Source organism: Apostichopus japonicus, chromosome 12 (assembly GCF_037975245.1).
Source record: "Apostichopus japonicus isolate 1M-3 chromosome 12, ASM3797524v1, whole genome shotgun sequence".
NCBI classification, from domain to species: Eukaryota; Metazoa; Echinodermata; class Holothuroidea; order Aspidochirotida; family Stichopodidae; genus Apostichopus; species Apostichopus japonicus.
In genome coordinates, this window is record NC_092572.1 from 561,259 (window position 1) to 579,389 (window position 18,131).

Genomic DNA, 18,131 nt, shown 5'->3' on the forward strand with positions numbered 1-18,131 from the left:
TTTTCAACAGTAGTGTGTTTAATTCGTATGTATTGATTTTTAAAATTCAAATCAACTTTGAAAAGATCCAAAACAGAACGATATATTTTTGAAATCAGAATTCTTTCTTTCATTTTCCTGACAAAAATATGGAAGGTAGAAAAATATCTTAAAAACGACATTTAGGAGTTGAAAACATGACTAAGATGGTTATGTTATATGCATATGTATATATCAAGAAAGTATATCGACATTACAACTATAATATTAATGGTCAATGTTTGCCTTTGATGAGAAGTGTCTTTGATGAGCCTTTGCCTTTGATGAGAAGTGTCATTATCATCTACATTGATTACAACATCCAATATTGCTAACTGATTGATAAAGAACTCTTTCTCCCTTTTACGAAGTAACACTCAATAAATCACTTTCGATTTGTGCTCAAGTGTTTATCTGATACAATCCAGTTCACGACTGATATTAACATAGCAATACTCTTTTCATGTGGGACTGCATGCTGCTTATCCAGCATATAACTAACATAAGTAATATAATTAGTATAACTAATATAAGTAATATAACTAGTATAACTAATATAACTAATATAACTAGTATAACTAATATAACTAGTATAACTAATATAACTACTATAACTAATATAACTAGTATAACTAGTATGACTAATATAACTAACATAACTAATAAAACCAATAAAACTAATATAACTAATAAAACTAATACAACTAATATAACATAGTCGTGTTATTTCTAGGAATATCGGTCATTCTGACAAAGTGATCCCGTAGATAATTTAACAGACTATTGGTTGATGAGTTGGCATTACCCTGAATGAGATCGCAAGACATCAAATAACATGAATGATTTATTTAAAAAAAAATAAGTAAGGACAATCAGCTGCGTTTGTATTATCAGTAATGGCGAGCAGAAATAATGAAAACTAACGCAATGAGTTTTGATGAAGTTTGTTTTATTTTCTCTTTCTTCAAGTGACGTCACAGACGTAACCATTAAACAATGATGTCATTAACCATTCACTGTACTTGGAGGCCTTGCAGCCTATCGTAGTAAAAGATACTATGTTGTTGTTGAGTCATATTCCCATACTGCTGACTACATGGGTGAACATTGGCGCATTAAAACCTATACAAATCTATAATATATGTATAATGTATGTTTTTTTATTAACTAATAGTTTTAATTGCTTCTGACTCAATATATTCATTGTTTTATTTAGGCTTTACCCATAATACATATTCCATTCATATAATAAACATAATCATGGTCCATAAATTCCAGTTGTATAAATTTAATGTTTAATTTGTAGATAAACACCTAATACCTATTCCATTCATATAATAAACATGTTCATGGTACACAGAGTCCTGTTGTATATATTCAGTGTTTTATTAAGGCTATACCCATAATACATATTCCATTTATATATTACACATGTTCATGGTACATAGATTCCTGTTGTATAAATTTAGTGTTTTATTTAGGCTTTACCCCTAATACATATTCCATTCATACATTATACATGTGTACATATATAGATTCCAGTTGTATATTTTCAGTGTTTTATTAAGGCTACACCCCTAATACATATTCCATTCATATAATACACATGTTCATGGTACATAGATTCCAGTAGTATATATTCAGTGTATTATTAAGGCTATACCCCTAATGCATATTCCATTCATATATAATACACATGTTCATGGTACATAAATTCCAGTTGTATAAATTTAGTGTTTTATTTAGGCTTTACCCCTAATACATATTCCATTCATATATAATACACATGTTCATGGTACATAAATTTCAGTTGTATAAATTTAGTGTTTAATTTAGGCTTTACCCCTAATATATATTCCATACATGTAATACACATGCTCATGTTACATAAATTCCAGTTGTATAAATTTAGTGTTTAATTTAGGCTATACCCCTAATACATATTCCATTCATATAATACACATATTCATGGTACATAGATTCCAGTAGTATATATTCAGTGTTTCAGTAAGGCTATACCCCTAATACATATTCCATTCATATAATACACATGTTCATAGTACATTAATTCCAGATGTATATATTCAGTTGTTTATGTAAGTTATACCTCTAATACATATTCCATTTATATAATACACATATTCACGGTACATATATTCCAGTTGTACATATTTAGTGTTTAATTTAGGCTGTACACATAATAAATATTCCATTCATATAATAAACATAATCATGGTCCATAAATTCCAGTTGTATAAATTTAATGTTTAATTTGTAGATAAACACCTAATACCTATTCCATTCATATAATAAACATGTTCATGGTACACAGAGTCCTGTTGTATATATTCAGTGTTTTATTAAGGCTATACCCATAATACATATTCCATTTATATATTACACATGTTCATGGTACATAGATTCCTGTTGTATAAATTTAGTGTTTTATTTAGGCTTTACCCCTAATACATATTCCATTCATACATTATACATGTGTACATATATAGATTCCAGTTGTATATTTTCAGTGTTTTATTAAGGCTACACCCCTAATACATATTCCATTCATATAATACACATGTTCATGGTACATAGATTCCAGTAGTATATATTCAGTGTATTATTAAGGCTATACCCCTAATGCATATTCCATTCATATATAATACACATGTTCATGGTACATAAATTCCAGTTGTATAAATTTAGTGTTTTATTTAGGCTTTACCCCTAATACATATTCCATTCATATATAATACACATGTTCATGGTACATAAATTTCAGTTGTATAAATTTAGTGTTTAATTTAGGCTTTACCCCTAATATATATTCCATACATGTAATACACATGCTCATGTTACATAAATTCCAGTTGTATAAATTTAGTGTTTAATTTAGGCTATACCCCTAATACATATTCCATTCATATAATACACATATTCATGGTACATAGATTCCAGTAGTATATATTCAGTGTTTCAGTAAGGCTATACCCCTAATACATATTCCATTCATATAATACACATGTTCATAGTACATTAATTCCAGATGTATATATTCAGTTGTTTATGTAAGTTATACCTCTAATACATATTCCATTTATATAATACACATATTCACGGTACATATATTCCAGTTGTACATATTTAGTGTTTAATTTAGGCTGTACACATAATGCCTATACCATTCATATAATACACATGTTCATAGTACATTAATTTCAGTTGTATTTATTCAGTGTTTTATTAAGGCTATACCCCTAATACATATTCCATTCATTCATTATACATGTTTACATAGATTCCAGTAGTAAATATTCAGTGTTTTATTAAGGCTATACCCCTAATACATAAATTCCATGTTCACAGTACATAGATTCCAGTAGTATATATTCAGTGTTTTAGTAAGGCTATACCCCTAATACATATTCCATTCATATAATACACATGTTCCTTGTACATAGATTCCAGAAGTATATATTTAGTGTTTTATTAAGGCTATACCCCCTACTACATATTCCATTCATTTAATACACATGTTCATGGTACATAGATTCCAGTAGTATATATTCAGTGTTTTATATAGGGTATACCCTATTACATATTCCATTTATATAATACACATGTTCATGCTACATATATTACAGTTATATGGATTTAGTCTTTAATTTAGGCTATATCCATAATACCTATACCATTCATATAATACACATGCTTATGGTGCATAGATTCCAGTTGTATATGTTCAGTCTTTTGTTTATTCATGATACATGGATAGAGTTGTAGTCGTCATATAGTTAACCCTGTGCCCCTACATTCCCGTCCAAAACAAAATGTTGAATCAATAATAACGTAAGGAAAGCTCCCCTACAAATATCACGCACGAGATACTATGCTTACTAAAAGATATACACATAAGTAGTATGTGTTTGAATGAACTCACGCATTAAATTAACTGTACAGTACTGTACGTAATACATTGACTTTATTTTCACTTTCATAATGTTGTTCGATGAGCCTTAGTTACATAAGTACTGAATCGTGACACAGGACAAACGAAACGTCAATTCTCTTTATTGATTTGCACAGTGTTCAGATAGACTATGTTATGATTATTAATTATGCATAGTTTAGAAGAAAATAGAACGGGCCGTGTGTTCTTAAACTACGTGACGTAACACTTGATATAGGATTTGACATAACCATGACATAGTTTGGATTTACAATATTCTCAAATAATTTTGTTGATGAGTTTTCCCTAAATGAGCTTTCAAACGTTTTGGTTTGTTTTAATAATTATTGTAAATTTCCAAAAGAAAGAAACAAATTATTATCTTAACTGTTTATAGCATAATTTTGTCAGCACATTTTTTTGCTTGATGACGTAGTGTGCAAAGCAAGAAAGATGGCGTTGTACTTTACATCATACATTTTGCAAGAAATTGTATTCGTGTCATTTCTTTAGTGTTATATAGAGTTGTTATTTTGTACATCAAGGGTTTGACTATTTAACCATTCAACGAGTTGAATTATCTTTCTATGGTTAAGTTGATCATATTGAAGAAATAGAAGTGTCATTTATAATTTCTTACATCACATTGTACAGATTGAAACTGACAAACTTGAAACTATTCTCGTTTATTTGTTATGATCAGCTTCTTCATTTATGGCTACTATGTTTCATTTTCACTTTATTGCCAATAACAATTGGAAGACCATTATGAGGTCACACAGTTTAAATAGTTGATTTGGAAAGTCCCTCGATCCAAATCCTTCAGATTGTTTTTAAATACAGCCGCTCAATACAGTGAAGAGTCAGTACAATCTATACACATATTGAAGTATTCAACTGGATAACAATGGGCCTGACTACACTGTAATGAATAGTGATTGGAGACCCTAGAAGTATTAGTACCATGACCTGTGGAAATACTTTCAAGCTAAAAACATGTTAGAATTATCAGAGGTCGTTTAGTTGATGAAATACAGCTATACATTATATAATATCTAAACTTAAATCATAGGACACCCAAGGATATCATATATAAAACAAACCATCTTATATCTTCTTTACTGAATGGTTTAGATGTGATCTGTTGTAAGAAAATGGTAATAATTTTACCGTTTTTACGACGACATTGCCGTAGAGTAACGAGACATAACCGTATGGTCCATCAAGACAGATATTGACAGCGACGCTAGAATATAGATAAGTCAAATACTATTTAGTCCACATACTGTAAATATTATCCATCGTAGAATAATGTTATCGTGTGACATCATACATCGAGAATGGCTGTTTGATTTCTGGTTGTAAGAGAATGAGTATACTAATAAATATTGTAAAAGTTCACAAAGTTACATCATGTAATGTTCCCGCGTCTTCTTTCCATGGTCTCGCTCTTTTTGTGCTTCCCATTGCAGTATAAGTGCTAGGAATAGGAATCTCGTAATCACTGTCCACAATCAACTTCTCAAAAATCTATTCAAGAAAATGTTAAACTACTCCATGAAGTTAATGAGATAATAGCAACCAGCTTTACATCAATGTAATGGCCCAGGGATAAGAGTTTACAGAATTGAAACCTCCCAGACACAATGGGTGATTGAGTTACAGTTCGGCCTGGGATTTGTATTATAGCTGTGTGGATTCAGAGTAAATAATACAGCTAAGAATAGTTCTATAAATAGTGATTCGACCTATAAATAGTCAATGGATGGCTAAATTACCGCTACGAATGATCTCGGTAAAATGGTGATTCGAACTATATATACTGAATTGAATGGCTAACTGACCCCTAAGAATAATCTCGGTAAAATCGTGATTCGACCTATAAACAGTGAATGGAATGGCCGACTGACCCCCAAGAATGATCTCGGTAAATGGTGATTCGACCTATAAATACTGAATTGAATGACTAACATACCGTTAAGAATGATCCCCGTAAATGATGAATCGAGGGTCGAAGTGAACAGTTAAGATTCCAGCACTCGGCCAATACGTTGTTCCTGTAAAGAAGATGCTGTAGTGTATCATATCTGTCATTTAATTGAACTTTCTAACGATCACGGATACGTGTTATAACATATACATTCTACATGAAAGTAATTATTGACATGAAAGGGGGAATCAGGTGAAATATATAGTCTTGATATGTTACTATCCGAGCAAACTGGGATTTGAGTATTAGTAATGTTTCTATAATCATTGACGTTTACACGATATTAATTGTTTCCTATTAATTGTAAATGGAAATTGAGTGCTAGTAATGTTTCTATAACCATTGAGGTTTACACGATATTCGCCCTTTTACCTTAATTGCAGGAACTTGTCCGGCCAGGATAACTTTGGTAATTGTACATCCATTTCTGATTTTACCACTTTATCTACAGGGAAGGGTAACGCGCCTGGAGAAACAAGAGAAATTATAAAAGCACTAAAAGATGTTCCTAACTGAAAACAATGACCAGGTCATCAGCATTGGCAAAACAGTTTAGCATGCTAAGAAAATGTCGAAATCTTTGCGAAAGTACCATTTTATACCAAAGCACTGAGGATATAAAATGAGATAATTAAATATCTGTTTTGGATAACTATTTTAGAATAAGAGTAAAGTGCGAATGAAATGTGAGCAAAAGGTGAACATTAGTTGACTGTCTTACATATTTTAGGGCAATACTGGTGGTTTATTGAGCTGTGATTCGATCATATAGTAATATGTAGAGTAAACTCTATTTAAGTTTAATACTGATGGTTTATATGAACTGTGATTCGGTCATAAAGTAATCTGTTGAGTAAACTCCATTTAAGTTTAATACTGATGGTTTATATAAGCTGCGATTCGATCATGTAGTAAGCTGTTGAGTAAACTCCATTTAAGTTTAATACTGATGGTTTATATGAGCTGTGATTCGATCATGTAGTAAGCTGTTGAGTAAACTCCATTTAAGTTTAATACTGATGGTTTATATCAGCTGCGATTCGATCATGTAGTGAGCTGTTGAGTAAACTCCATTTAAGTTTAATACTGATGGTTTATATGAGCTGTGATTCGATCATGTAGTAAGCTGTTGAGTAAACTCCATTTAAGTTTAATACTGATGGTTTATATAAGCTGCGATTCGATCATGTAGTAAGCTGTTGAGTAAACTCCATTTAAGTTTAATACTGATGGTTTATATGAGCTGTGATTCTATCATATAGTAAGCCTTTAAGTAAACTCTATTTAAGTTTAATTGAATGTCAAGTCAGTTTTATTATCTACTACTCATTTTCATTTCCTGATGCAATGTAATTGATTTTACTTGCCTAATACAGTATCAGTGGTGGTATTATTTCATCAAGGTACCAGGTGAACTAATCAAGGTCACTCTGAAACGAGTTATGAGTCTTTTTTTGTTGTAAAAACTAACATATTCCATCAATTTTCCATGAAATATGCTTCAAAGTTTATCACCGAAACCAGAAATAAATGCATATTTTGACTATGTTTTACAATCGTTTTCAATATTTTATGGTCTTAATACCTGCTGTCAATATCTCCCATATCACTACTGCTGTAGACCAAACGTCACTTGATTCCGTATACTCTTTTGAAAACAAGGTTTCTGGGGCAAACTGGTTCAAAGAGAACGACTTCATCTAGTTATAACACAGAAATGATAAAAATGAATAGTATTAATGTTGTAATAAACAAATTTAAAACTTAAAAGCGACCTTTCTTTATTACAAACTCATAAGAACCAAACCAAATACCGTTCTCGTAGCCACTTCTTTTATAACGGTATTCTTACACAGCCAGTTATGTGTTCTTTATTTGCGCTATCATACAAGTTATGACTTATGAATAAATCATCGGAGCAGAGAATACGGATGAATGTTTGGCAAATGTTTTTTATATATATATATATATATATATATATATATATATATATATATATATATATATATATATATTTATATATATATACATATATATATATATATATATATATACATATATATATTTATATATATATATATATATTTATATATATATATATATATATAGATATATTTTATATATATATATATTTTTTATATATATATATTTTTTATATATATATATATTTTATATATATATATATATATATATATATATATATATATATATATATAACTATGTCTTTAGTCACCTGTTTTTTCTTTAGTTCAGCAACCTTAGCTGCGTCATCAGCGAGACAAAACTCATAGAGTTTACAACAGTCTAATTGAGTGAGTAAGATCTTTTTCGTTGATAAACCAGGATGGAGAAACTGAAGTTCAATGAGAGGAAGGAGAGTTATTTGGTAATGATAAAGACAAAATAATAAAAACATAAGCTTAGTTTGGAAATCACTCAAACAGAAGGCAGTGTTTGATGATTGAAGCCAGGGGGAGGGGCGCATTAGAACGAAAAGCTGCGTAAACTTAAACTTATTCACTAGTATACTATAATTGTTTTGTTGTGTTCGTTTGAGTAACGTTATTTTTTGGGGGGAATTTTCAAGAGTCAGATAACATTGATTAAAACATGCTCACATGACAAACATTAATTTAAAAAAAATGTTTATTAATGATATAGCATACGCAATGGATGTACGACTATATTTATGTGTTACTCAACTGACGTATTTAAAATTAAACCATAGAGCACGAAATATCTCAGTCATCTATCATAAAATATAGCTGTTGCTGTTCAGCAGGTGTGTTTGAAAACAATCTACTATCTGGTTATAAGTTTAATATGATGAAGACAAGAAACCACGACCTCTTAAAGTAAAGTAACATACTAAGCTATAGAAAACTCACCCCATAGGTCTTTATTATCTCCATACCTTCTAAGATACCGGATATATATTTGATGAGAGTAGTAACAGAAAGTACACTGTCCGCTGGTCTACCTCCAGTCATTTCCCTGGTAAATAATCCATCGAGACTTTCACAGTCAAGGTGTTCACTAATTAGAAACTGGTTTACTGTAAAATTATATAGTAAACTATATTAATTAATCCTCTCATAAATTGATTGAATGATAGATATGCATGTTTTAACATAACTTTATATAGTCGAAGCACAAATTCAAATGTATGGTGACTTATAATGATCAATTGTATAATTTAAAGAAATACATACAAACCTGATTATATACATTACGTACGTGATCCCATTGTCTTCTATTTAAACGGAGTATATAAACTACATTTGTTAAACTATCCTACCATAATAAAAACTCATTAAAATAATGTACTCACTTTTCTGGATTGTAACTCCTTCAATCTTCACAAGATAATCTGACTTTGGTAAAGCTAAACACTTCTTAAGAAAAGATTCCCAATGGAAAATGTTTTCTTTCTTTACCTTCTCTAAATTTGTGAGAGAAAAGAGCAAGAAAGTCATAGATTTTGGGGCAGCTCGCGATGTCTGCCACCGCGGCTTTTGTGACTGTTTGCTGGGAGGTTCATCACTGTCACTCCAGCTGATTGGATCTAGGAATACAGGTGTATCATCTTGTAGCCTTTGCTGTCAATCCTCTGCCTAATATATTTAACATAGACTTCATTCTAGCCATTCTTACCTAGAAAGTAATGGTATTTGACGTTAGTATATCATTAAATATTAGTTTCTGTATAGGAATCTTTGTGAAACAATACAGGTCTGTTCTACCAACACGGACACTACTCGATGCCTTTCTTGCTGGTACTTATTCCTAGTTCAATGTGTCATTGATTTACTACTTTAAGATCATTACGTGTTCTCGCGAACATGGAAAGGAAAATTCTTTTCACAAATATGATCATTAACTTGAATCCTTGTAATCTCATTCTACAAAACTGTTATATGAACTGTGATGTAAAGTTATGGGCAAGGTATAAGTTCATTTATACAAAGGCAATTATACAAAGTGATATAAGGATCAAAGTGTACAGAACAAAAAAGGAAAGACACTATTATTCACTGTTATAGTTTACGAAATGGATGAACGTTATAAGCTGTGTCACATGCTTTATGCTGGTCACTTCTATTTGTAAGGTTATATAGTAACACTTGTGTTGAATACTTTCTTGTTTACGTTGAGTGTTTCTCGTAGTCACCAATAACCTGTCAAATTATTGTCATCCGGTCGTGTTATCACTTTATTTATATAGTACACATTCATATATTCATTGCATTAGATTATTACCAACCGTTTATGTAATCACTGTTATTTATATAGTACACATCCATATATTCATTGCATTAGATTATTGTCACCCGTTCGTGTAATCACTGTTATTTATAGAGTACATATTCATATATTCATTGCATTAGATTATTGTCACCCGTTCGTGTAATCACTTTTATTTATATAGTACACATCCATATATGAATTGCATTATATTATTGTCACCCATTCGTGTAATCACTTTATTTATATAGTACAAATCCATATATTCATTGCATTAGATTATTGTCTTTCGTTCGTGTAATCACTTCATTTATGTAGTACACATCCACATATTCTTTGCATTAGAATTTACTTACCTGTCAAATCAGTTAATACTGCGCATTTACCGATGTCACCCTGCAGAGTTATTGAACCCATCCATCTACTGTAAATGTTACCAATCTTCATCGGCATTATGATACATACATCGGTCTCCTTAATCAATCTATAATCATCGCATGGAATCACATCCGTAGCTGTGTAGTACTCTGTAATAGAAACGTCGGTATAAGGCTTGTTTACAGACTTGATTTCTAAATACTCAATTAAAATGCTGCTGACACTCACAAATTAATGGTATAATCCATCGATTTTAGACTTAGGTTGAAGAAGAATTTCTTGGTCGAATTTGTACTCAATTGCTATGTACCGTTTTAGAGGATACCTATAGTTAAAACTAATTATAATATTGCATTTGGTTTTGCTTTTCATAGTAAATTTTAATATCCTCTCTGTCGTTTATTCGTGGATTAGGTATAGTTTAAATTAATCTATATAGGAGTTGTGAATTTTACATATACGTAAACATGTTAACAACATTGAATCAACATTTGCAAAAGAAACCAAGTAAGTGTTGTCCTCTAACATCAATTTACAACATCACACATAACGCTTGGAGAATTCCAAATTCAATCAGTTTTGTCAATGTTCATTAATGAAACTAAATTAACATGTTATTATTATCTCGGATATAACATGCAGGGTTTAAACGAGAATTTACCAATACGCTAACATTATTCCTGTTTAGTCAGGGAGAATAAATTTGACCCTAAACCATTTTTCCAACCAAGACAAAGAACGAAAAAACACAACGAACATGCAGCTGTGTCATTTCAATAAAAACATTGATAGAAATTGTGACGCTTTAATGAGATAAAAGTTGCTTCGTTCGACAGCAAAATCAAATAAATAACATATACTTTCAATTTACCTTGATGTTATTGAGTAGACATAAATGTAGCCAATGTTGCAAATTTCCTGTTATTTATCAACAATGAAACATGAAGTTTGATTTAGATTTGAAGAAATTAGACTTAATATATTTCTGCAATACATTCTATATTTGTCGTCCATATCTACTGAAGTTTGATTTAGATCAGAAAAACTTACTTTCTTCTTGAAATGATATATCTGGTAGACTGGAATGAAACAAAGCCAAAAATATTATTTTAAAACGATACACAAAAGAAGAATAAAAATGAGAACACAAAATATGGACAATAAATTATGGATATTGCTCTGTAAAGATACTCAAAAGCGTATGAAGCTAATAATTAGATATTTTCTTCTTTATTGTGCACTGTACTAGATATTGTTCAATAAAACTAAGAAGAAAGAGATAAGACTAACTGCTGTTTCTACAACAAGTTAATTTTTTATTTTTAAGATAATTCTACCTTTCATTTACGTATAGTGTTACTTTAAATTCCGTGTTGGCATATCTTCAATCGAAAATCAAAGTCAATATGCTCACCTTTTGAAAGTTTGAGAGTTTCTCGGAATATCTGATGAAAAATGGAATGCAATCCAATCACAGGTTTGATGCATTATGAAGAATATATGTGGATTAAGTGCCAAAGAAATAATATAGTAATATTAAAATATTGGTTTAGGATAGCAGTAATATCATATATGCCCTGAATGCATGATGAAATCAAACGAAATTAACACGATGTAGAAGCGTAATAAGAAGATATAATATACTTCAGTTTATTTGCATATGCTTTTGAGTTCAATCATATCCTCCTCAAAAATTATACAAATATGAATCCTCTGAACAAGGAATTCTGTTGGGAATAAGGATAATAAGAATGAAAATTCTTACACGTTTGTTGACGTTACAAGAAATTGGTGAACATGGTTAAAACTGACTTAAGTAATACGTTCTGATGTGAGATCTGACCTAGCTTGTTATGTATTATATGGTATGTATTATGGTATGCAAATTGTTATGGGAAACATATTGTTATGTATTGAGGTATGCAATGATAACTGATGTTGTGGTTCTCACTAACCTGTATCAGGCTGGTGCATTGGCTGGTTGTTTGCTAAATTTAAACTGCTTTGAAGATAAGAAGTAAAAATGAATGCAATATGTATACATCGATAATAAGACTAGAGTACCAATAGAGTATGGCTGACAAATGCAAAAGTTGAGGTGCTTTGTTTTTTGGAGGCTTTGTAGCAACCAAACGCCAACCACCCCTTCTATCCCAACCCCTTCTACCCCACCCCTTCTATCCCCACCCCTTCTATCCCCACCCCTTCTATCCCCACCTCTTCCATTCCGATTCATTCCATCCCATAGAAAGCAAAATCAGATTCAAGTTACGATTCAAGATTCAAGTTGCGTTAAGATTCAAGTTGCGTGTCAATAGACACGCACAAAAATATATAAAACGAATAGTTGATGTCTTGTGATATTCCGGTAGTAGTGCAAATTATTCGATAATTAGATTCTGAAATGGTAAAGTCTATTTAGTTTACCTTTCGACATACATTCTTCTGCTTCCTGTAATAATAGCAAAATGCATTTTTGGTTACAAGACAATGAATGCTTTATACAAAAATACACTATCTATAGCAAATTAATTAGTAGTCTAAGTAGTTATAGTTTATTAAATTAAACATGAAAATATCATAAGATCTGCTGAGTGGTACTATATCTAGTGTACATGAATTCAATAATATGCAGTTGATATTGTGCCCCTCATAACCAGCAAACCGTTAGATGTTTAAACAAATACGTTTATTTTAAGTTAACCAATGTATTCATTCTTGATTTAACTTGCTCCTTATAAAGAATAATCTTGATATACCTACTTGTTCTCCTCCTGTATATGCAGCAACATGTCACTGACAGCATACATAACGCACACAGAATAATCAGTCCAAAAATGTACAAGGACAACTGCAGATAATCTCCCATCACAATGAACTGCGAACCAAAAGAATTCATTTAATGTCAGAGATAGGAGGAGGCGGTAGAAGGAGAAGGAGAAGGAGAAGGAGAAGGAGAAGGAGAAGGAGAAGGAGAAGGAGAAGGAGAAGGAGAAGGAAAAGGAGAAGGAGAAGGAGAAGGAGAAGGAGAAGGAGAAGGAGAAGGAGAAGGAGAAGGAGAAGGAGAAGGAGAAGGAGAAGGAGAAGGAGAAGGAGAAGGAGAAGGAGAAGGAGAAGGAGAAGGAGAAGGAGAAGGAGAAGGAGAAGGAGAAGGAGAAGGAGAAGGAGAAGGAGAAGGAGAAGGAGAAGGAGAAGGAGAAGGAGAAGGAGAAGGAGAAGGAGAAGGAGAAGGAGAAGGAGAAGGAGAAGGAGAAGAAGTAACTGTGATTACATCATGGCACAAATGTAACAAAATCAATTCACATCATATAGGCCTACATGAGAGATAATTCCTTTGCGTTTCATGCAAAACTTAAAAAACCTGATTTAATATACTTCTTGTTTCTTTCTCTTTTCAAAATTCTATTCAATATACAATGACAACGGTTAGGGTAGTGTACCTTTAACATTATTGAACAAACTGTACCCTAACGTGACTTACACTGAACATCTAGTACAAAATATGTCAAATATTTGTTTGCGGATAGCTTTGCAAAATTGCAGTTAAAGTGGTATAGAAATAAAACACTAAAAAATAGTAAACAACATAACAAATGTTCACTGCAAGAGAGTAATCTCTAAACAGCATTTCCGCAAATAGGCACTGATTTACAAACGAAGCGATTCAGATTTGGTAATATGATTGAAATATTACATCATGTAATAATTCAGTTCTACTCACGTAATGATACCGAGCTGAATGTTCATTGTAATTAGTATTTCCAAATACAACCTGAAGAGCAGCAAATTTCAGTTACAGCTTTATTTCCTCGATCACTGATATCTAAAAGGTCGTGTGACATCGATTGTACATGTTCTTCTTAATTCACTATACAAACGTTTGTGTAGCACGAAATTTTATGTGATAGTGATGGCGTTCTTCCACTTAAAGTTGAATTCTCAATGCAAGAAAAAACTAACCGATACGTCCAACGATAAAGTAAAGGGCAAATCATCCTTGGAAATTTATATCGTTCTTTTGTTGGAGAAGCCTTTTGCACTGTTTAATGTGAATTTACACTGAATTCTTATTACGAAACGATTATCCCTCGATCATTCTGCTTAAGCGACAGTCCTGCATTAGCGACAGTCCTGCATTAGTGACAGTCCTGCATTAGCGACAGTCCTGCATTAGCGACAGTCCTGCATTAGCGACAGCCCTGCATTAGCGACAGTCCTGCATTAGCGACAGTCCTGCATTAGCGACAGTCCTGCATTAGCGACAGTCCTGTATTAGCGACAGTCCTGCTGAGCGACAGTTCTGCAGTAAGCCAATCATGTACCAAGCAAGTCCTGCACGTAGAGGTTCCTTTACTACGAGTCTTGAGACAGGCGAATCCTGCAGAGAGCGAGTCCTGCAGTAAACGAGTCCTGCAGTAAGTGAATCCTGCAAGTAGAGATTCCTGCAGTTAGCGATTCATTCAGTTAGTTCATGCAGTAAGCAAATCCTTCACAGAGCGTGTATGTCACCAACGAGTCCTGCAGTAAGCGAATCCTGCAGGTAGCGATTTCAGTAGTAAGTGAGTCCTGCAGTAAGGGAGCGCTTCCGGCAGTAAGCGAGTCTTGCAGTTAGCGAATCCTGCAGTTAGCGAGTCATGCAGTAAGCTATTCCTGCAGTTAACGAGCCCTACAGTAAGCGAATCCTGCAGGTAGCGATACCTGCAGTAAGCAAGTATCGCAGTTAGGTGCTATTCCTGCAGTAAGCGAGTCTTGCAGTTAGCGATTCCTGCAGTTAGCGAGTCATGCAGTAAGCTATTCCTACAGTTAACGAGTCCTGCAGTAAGCGAATCCTGCAGTAAGCGATTCCTGCAGTAAGCAAGTCGTGCAGTTAGGAGCTATTACTGCAGTAAGCGAGTATTGCAGTAAGCGAATCCTGCAGGTAACGAGTCCTTCAGTTAGCGATTCCTGCGGTAAGCTATTCCTGCCGTAAGCGAATCCTGCAGTAAGCAAATCCTGCATAGAGCGAGTCTTGCAGTAAGCGTGATCTGTCACCAACGAATCCTGCAGTAAGCGAGTCCTGCAGTTACAGTAGCGAGTCCTGCAGTTAGCGATTCCTGCAGAGAGCTTTGTTCACATATGACGAAGACTTCAGCTCTCATAGCTAATTGTACACGGTCATGATACGGCTAACTGAAGGTGACATAAATAGCCAACGTGGCAACGCTCTTGTGAAGGGAAGGGCTTAATTATTGAGAACTACAGAGATTTAGAGACACATTACTTTAATCGTAACGTGTGTAAGTTAAATGAACCGGAAAATTATATGGAGTATGCTACCATTGTAAGCTATAATTAGAAATAGTTAGAAACCATTGTAAGCTATCACAATGCTAGTGTTCTCCTTTACAGCTTTCGAAACTGCAGACAGCAGCGCAAAGTACTTTAATGAATCAACCCCCTCTATTATGCTTTAGGATTCTTTAACATTTAATTAACTAAGTCACTATGTGTATCATACACGCGAGGTAATCAATGATATTAGACGGGTTCTTTTTAATTAGGGTACAGTCGGGAATAATCGGTCAGCCATAATATTCGACTGTTGCATTTCTTTCCTGTTTCCTGAGATATATTACAGGAAAATTCTGCCTCAGTGTTTACATTTATCAAAAGAATCCCTCTTGACTTAATATTTCACCAATTATTTTACCGTTGGTGAAAATGTGCAAATTTGATGTTTCCTATGGCTCTAACATTGTGATTCGTAGTTTCAATGCAATGCTCTTACTACGGTCTGTAAGAATCCATTGATGGAAGTTAAGTAATAGATCATAGATAAAGATGTTTTCAAGCTAATAATAAAATAACTTATGTATTTATGTATTTATTATAATGTAAGTGATTCACATCTAGAATTATTAATTCGTAATATTTCACTTGTTTATTTTATTAGGCCTACAGATCGTTTTGTGTGTAACTTACTACGTTTGCCATGCTAATTGGGGATTGCAACATACTCTGTACAGTGCCTATGTAAATGATTCACTAAAATATAGCATAAAGCGTTTTATTATCTAGTCGATGGAATGTAAATATTACACTCAACATTTACAGTGCTATAGAAGCATGTAATATATACAAATCGCACAATTTTCGATTCCCTAATGGATTTATTTCCACAGATACGATTGCCGGTAGAGGAATCCCGCTACAAGTAAACGAGATATATATGCAACACTTAGGGTATTCAATTTATGGACTTGGATCGGTTGGTAGCAGGTGTAATCCGTGGTGGACTTGGATCGTTTGGTAGCAGGTGTAGTCCGTGGTGAACTTGGATCGGTTAGTAGCAGGTGTAGTCCGTGGTGGACTTGGATCGTTTGGTAGCAGGTGTAATCCGTGGTGGACTTGGATCGTTTGGTAGCAGGTGTAATCCGTGGTGGACTTGGATCGGTTGGTAGCAGGTGTAATCCGTGGTGGACTTGGATCGGTTGGTATCAGGTGTAATCCGTGGTGGACTTGGATCGTTTGGTAGCAGGTGTAATCCGTGGTGGACTTGGATCGGTTGGTAGCAGGTGTAATCCGTGGTGGACTTGGATCGTTTGGTAGCAGGTGTAATCCGTGGTGGACTTGGATCGGTTGGTAGCAGGTGTAATCCGTGGTGGACTTGGATCGGTTGGTAGCAGGTGTAATCCGTGGTGGACTTGGATCGTTTGGTAGCAGGTGTAATCCGTGATGGACTTGGATCGTTTGGTAGCAGGTGTAATCCGTGGTACATCTGATCCCTTTCTACCAATGAGTGAAGACAGCCACTGTATTGCGTTTACTTCTATGGAGATGTACGTAGCCAGCTTACACCATCTAACATCAATATTCTACATTGTCCTTTAGTGCAACAAATAGAGTATGCCGTATCGGGATGTGTAGGGTAGTACGAGGACACGTATCGGATTGTAAAGGATTGTATGAGGACACGTATTGGAATGTGTAGGATATTACGAGGACACGTATCGGAATGTGTAGGAAAGTACGAGGACACGTATCGGGATGTTTAGGATAGTACGAGGACACATATCGGGATATAAAGTGTCGTATGGAAGCTAATAACAGTAGATATTGACTGCCATGTATAACTCCAAACAATCTAATTATTGTAATGTAGGTGTGTTGACAGCTTTCTTCATCACCACTAAACTAAATATTTTTAATGTAAAATGTTAAGAAATTACATTATTGTTCCTTAATAGCTGCTAAGCTCGTTTTGAGAGCTAAGTAAAAATAAACCATTTTGAAAGAATATAAAATGAAACCAAGAAACAGAAACCTCGATGCATTACTACCTGCTAGGACAATGATATGTACTCATCATATGTAATGTAATGGCCATACGTATATAGAGTACTGATCAAATCAGTAGGTTTTAGTATCGTTTTTAACTTAACACAGATGTGCAATAAAAGTATCTTTTAAACAATTTCCCTTTTGAGTATTGTATCTCTCAGTATCTGGATTCGTTGTTCTGCGTTAGTTGTTCATTAATATTTCCTTGTTTGATAATACTTCCTTGTATTA

The 18,131-nt window shown here is 33.3% G+C and overlaps 1 protein-coding gene across 5 annotated transcripts; it reads right to left on the reverse strand.

Annotated features, from left to right (window-relative positions):
* Nucleotides 1-939: 939 nt before the first annotated feature.
* Nucleotides 940-14,840, reverse strand: LOC139977529 (tyrosine-protein kinase CSK-like). Of its 5 annotated transcripts, none has more exons than XM_071986903.1 (14): nt 14,302-14,555; nt 13,344-13,458; nt 13,008-13,032; nt 12,536-12,582; nt 11,995-12,025; nt 11,631-11,659; nt 10,559-10,729; nt 9,289-9,399; nt 8,846-9,012; nt 8,191-8,310; nt 7,543-7,657; nt 6,330-6,423; nt 5,943-6,024; nt 940-5,497 (listed from the first exon to the last, which is right to left on the reverse strand). In XM_071986903.1, the coding sequence occupies exons 2-14, from the start codon at nt 13,447-13,449 to the stop codon at nt 5,366-5,368; spliced, it is 1,230 nt and encodes a 409-aa protein (XP_071843004.1). In that variant the 5' UTR covers nt 13,450-13,458; nt 14,302-14,555; the 3' UTR covers nt 940-5,365. The 5 variants fall into 5 exon arrangements, with proteins under 5 accessions (XP_071843004.1, XP_071843006.1, XP_071843008.1 ...); XM_071986905.1 differs by having other exon boundaries at nt 12,536-12,579; nt 14,302-14,547; XM_071986907.1 differs by lacking the exon at nt 14,302-14,555 and having other exon boundaries at nt 12,536-12,579; nt 13,340-13,458.
* Nucleotides 14,841-18,131: the final 3,291 nt, after the last annotated feature.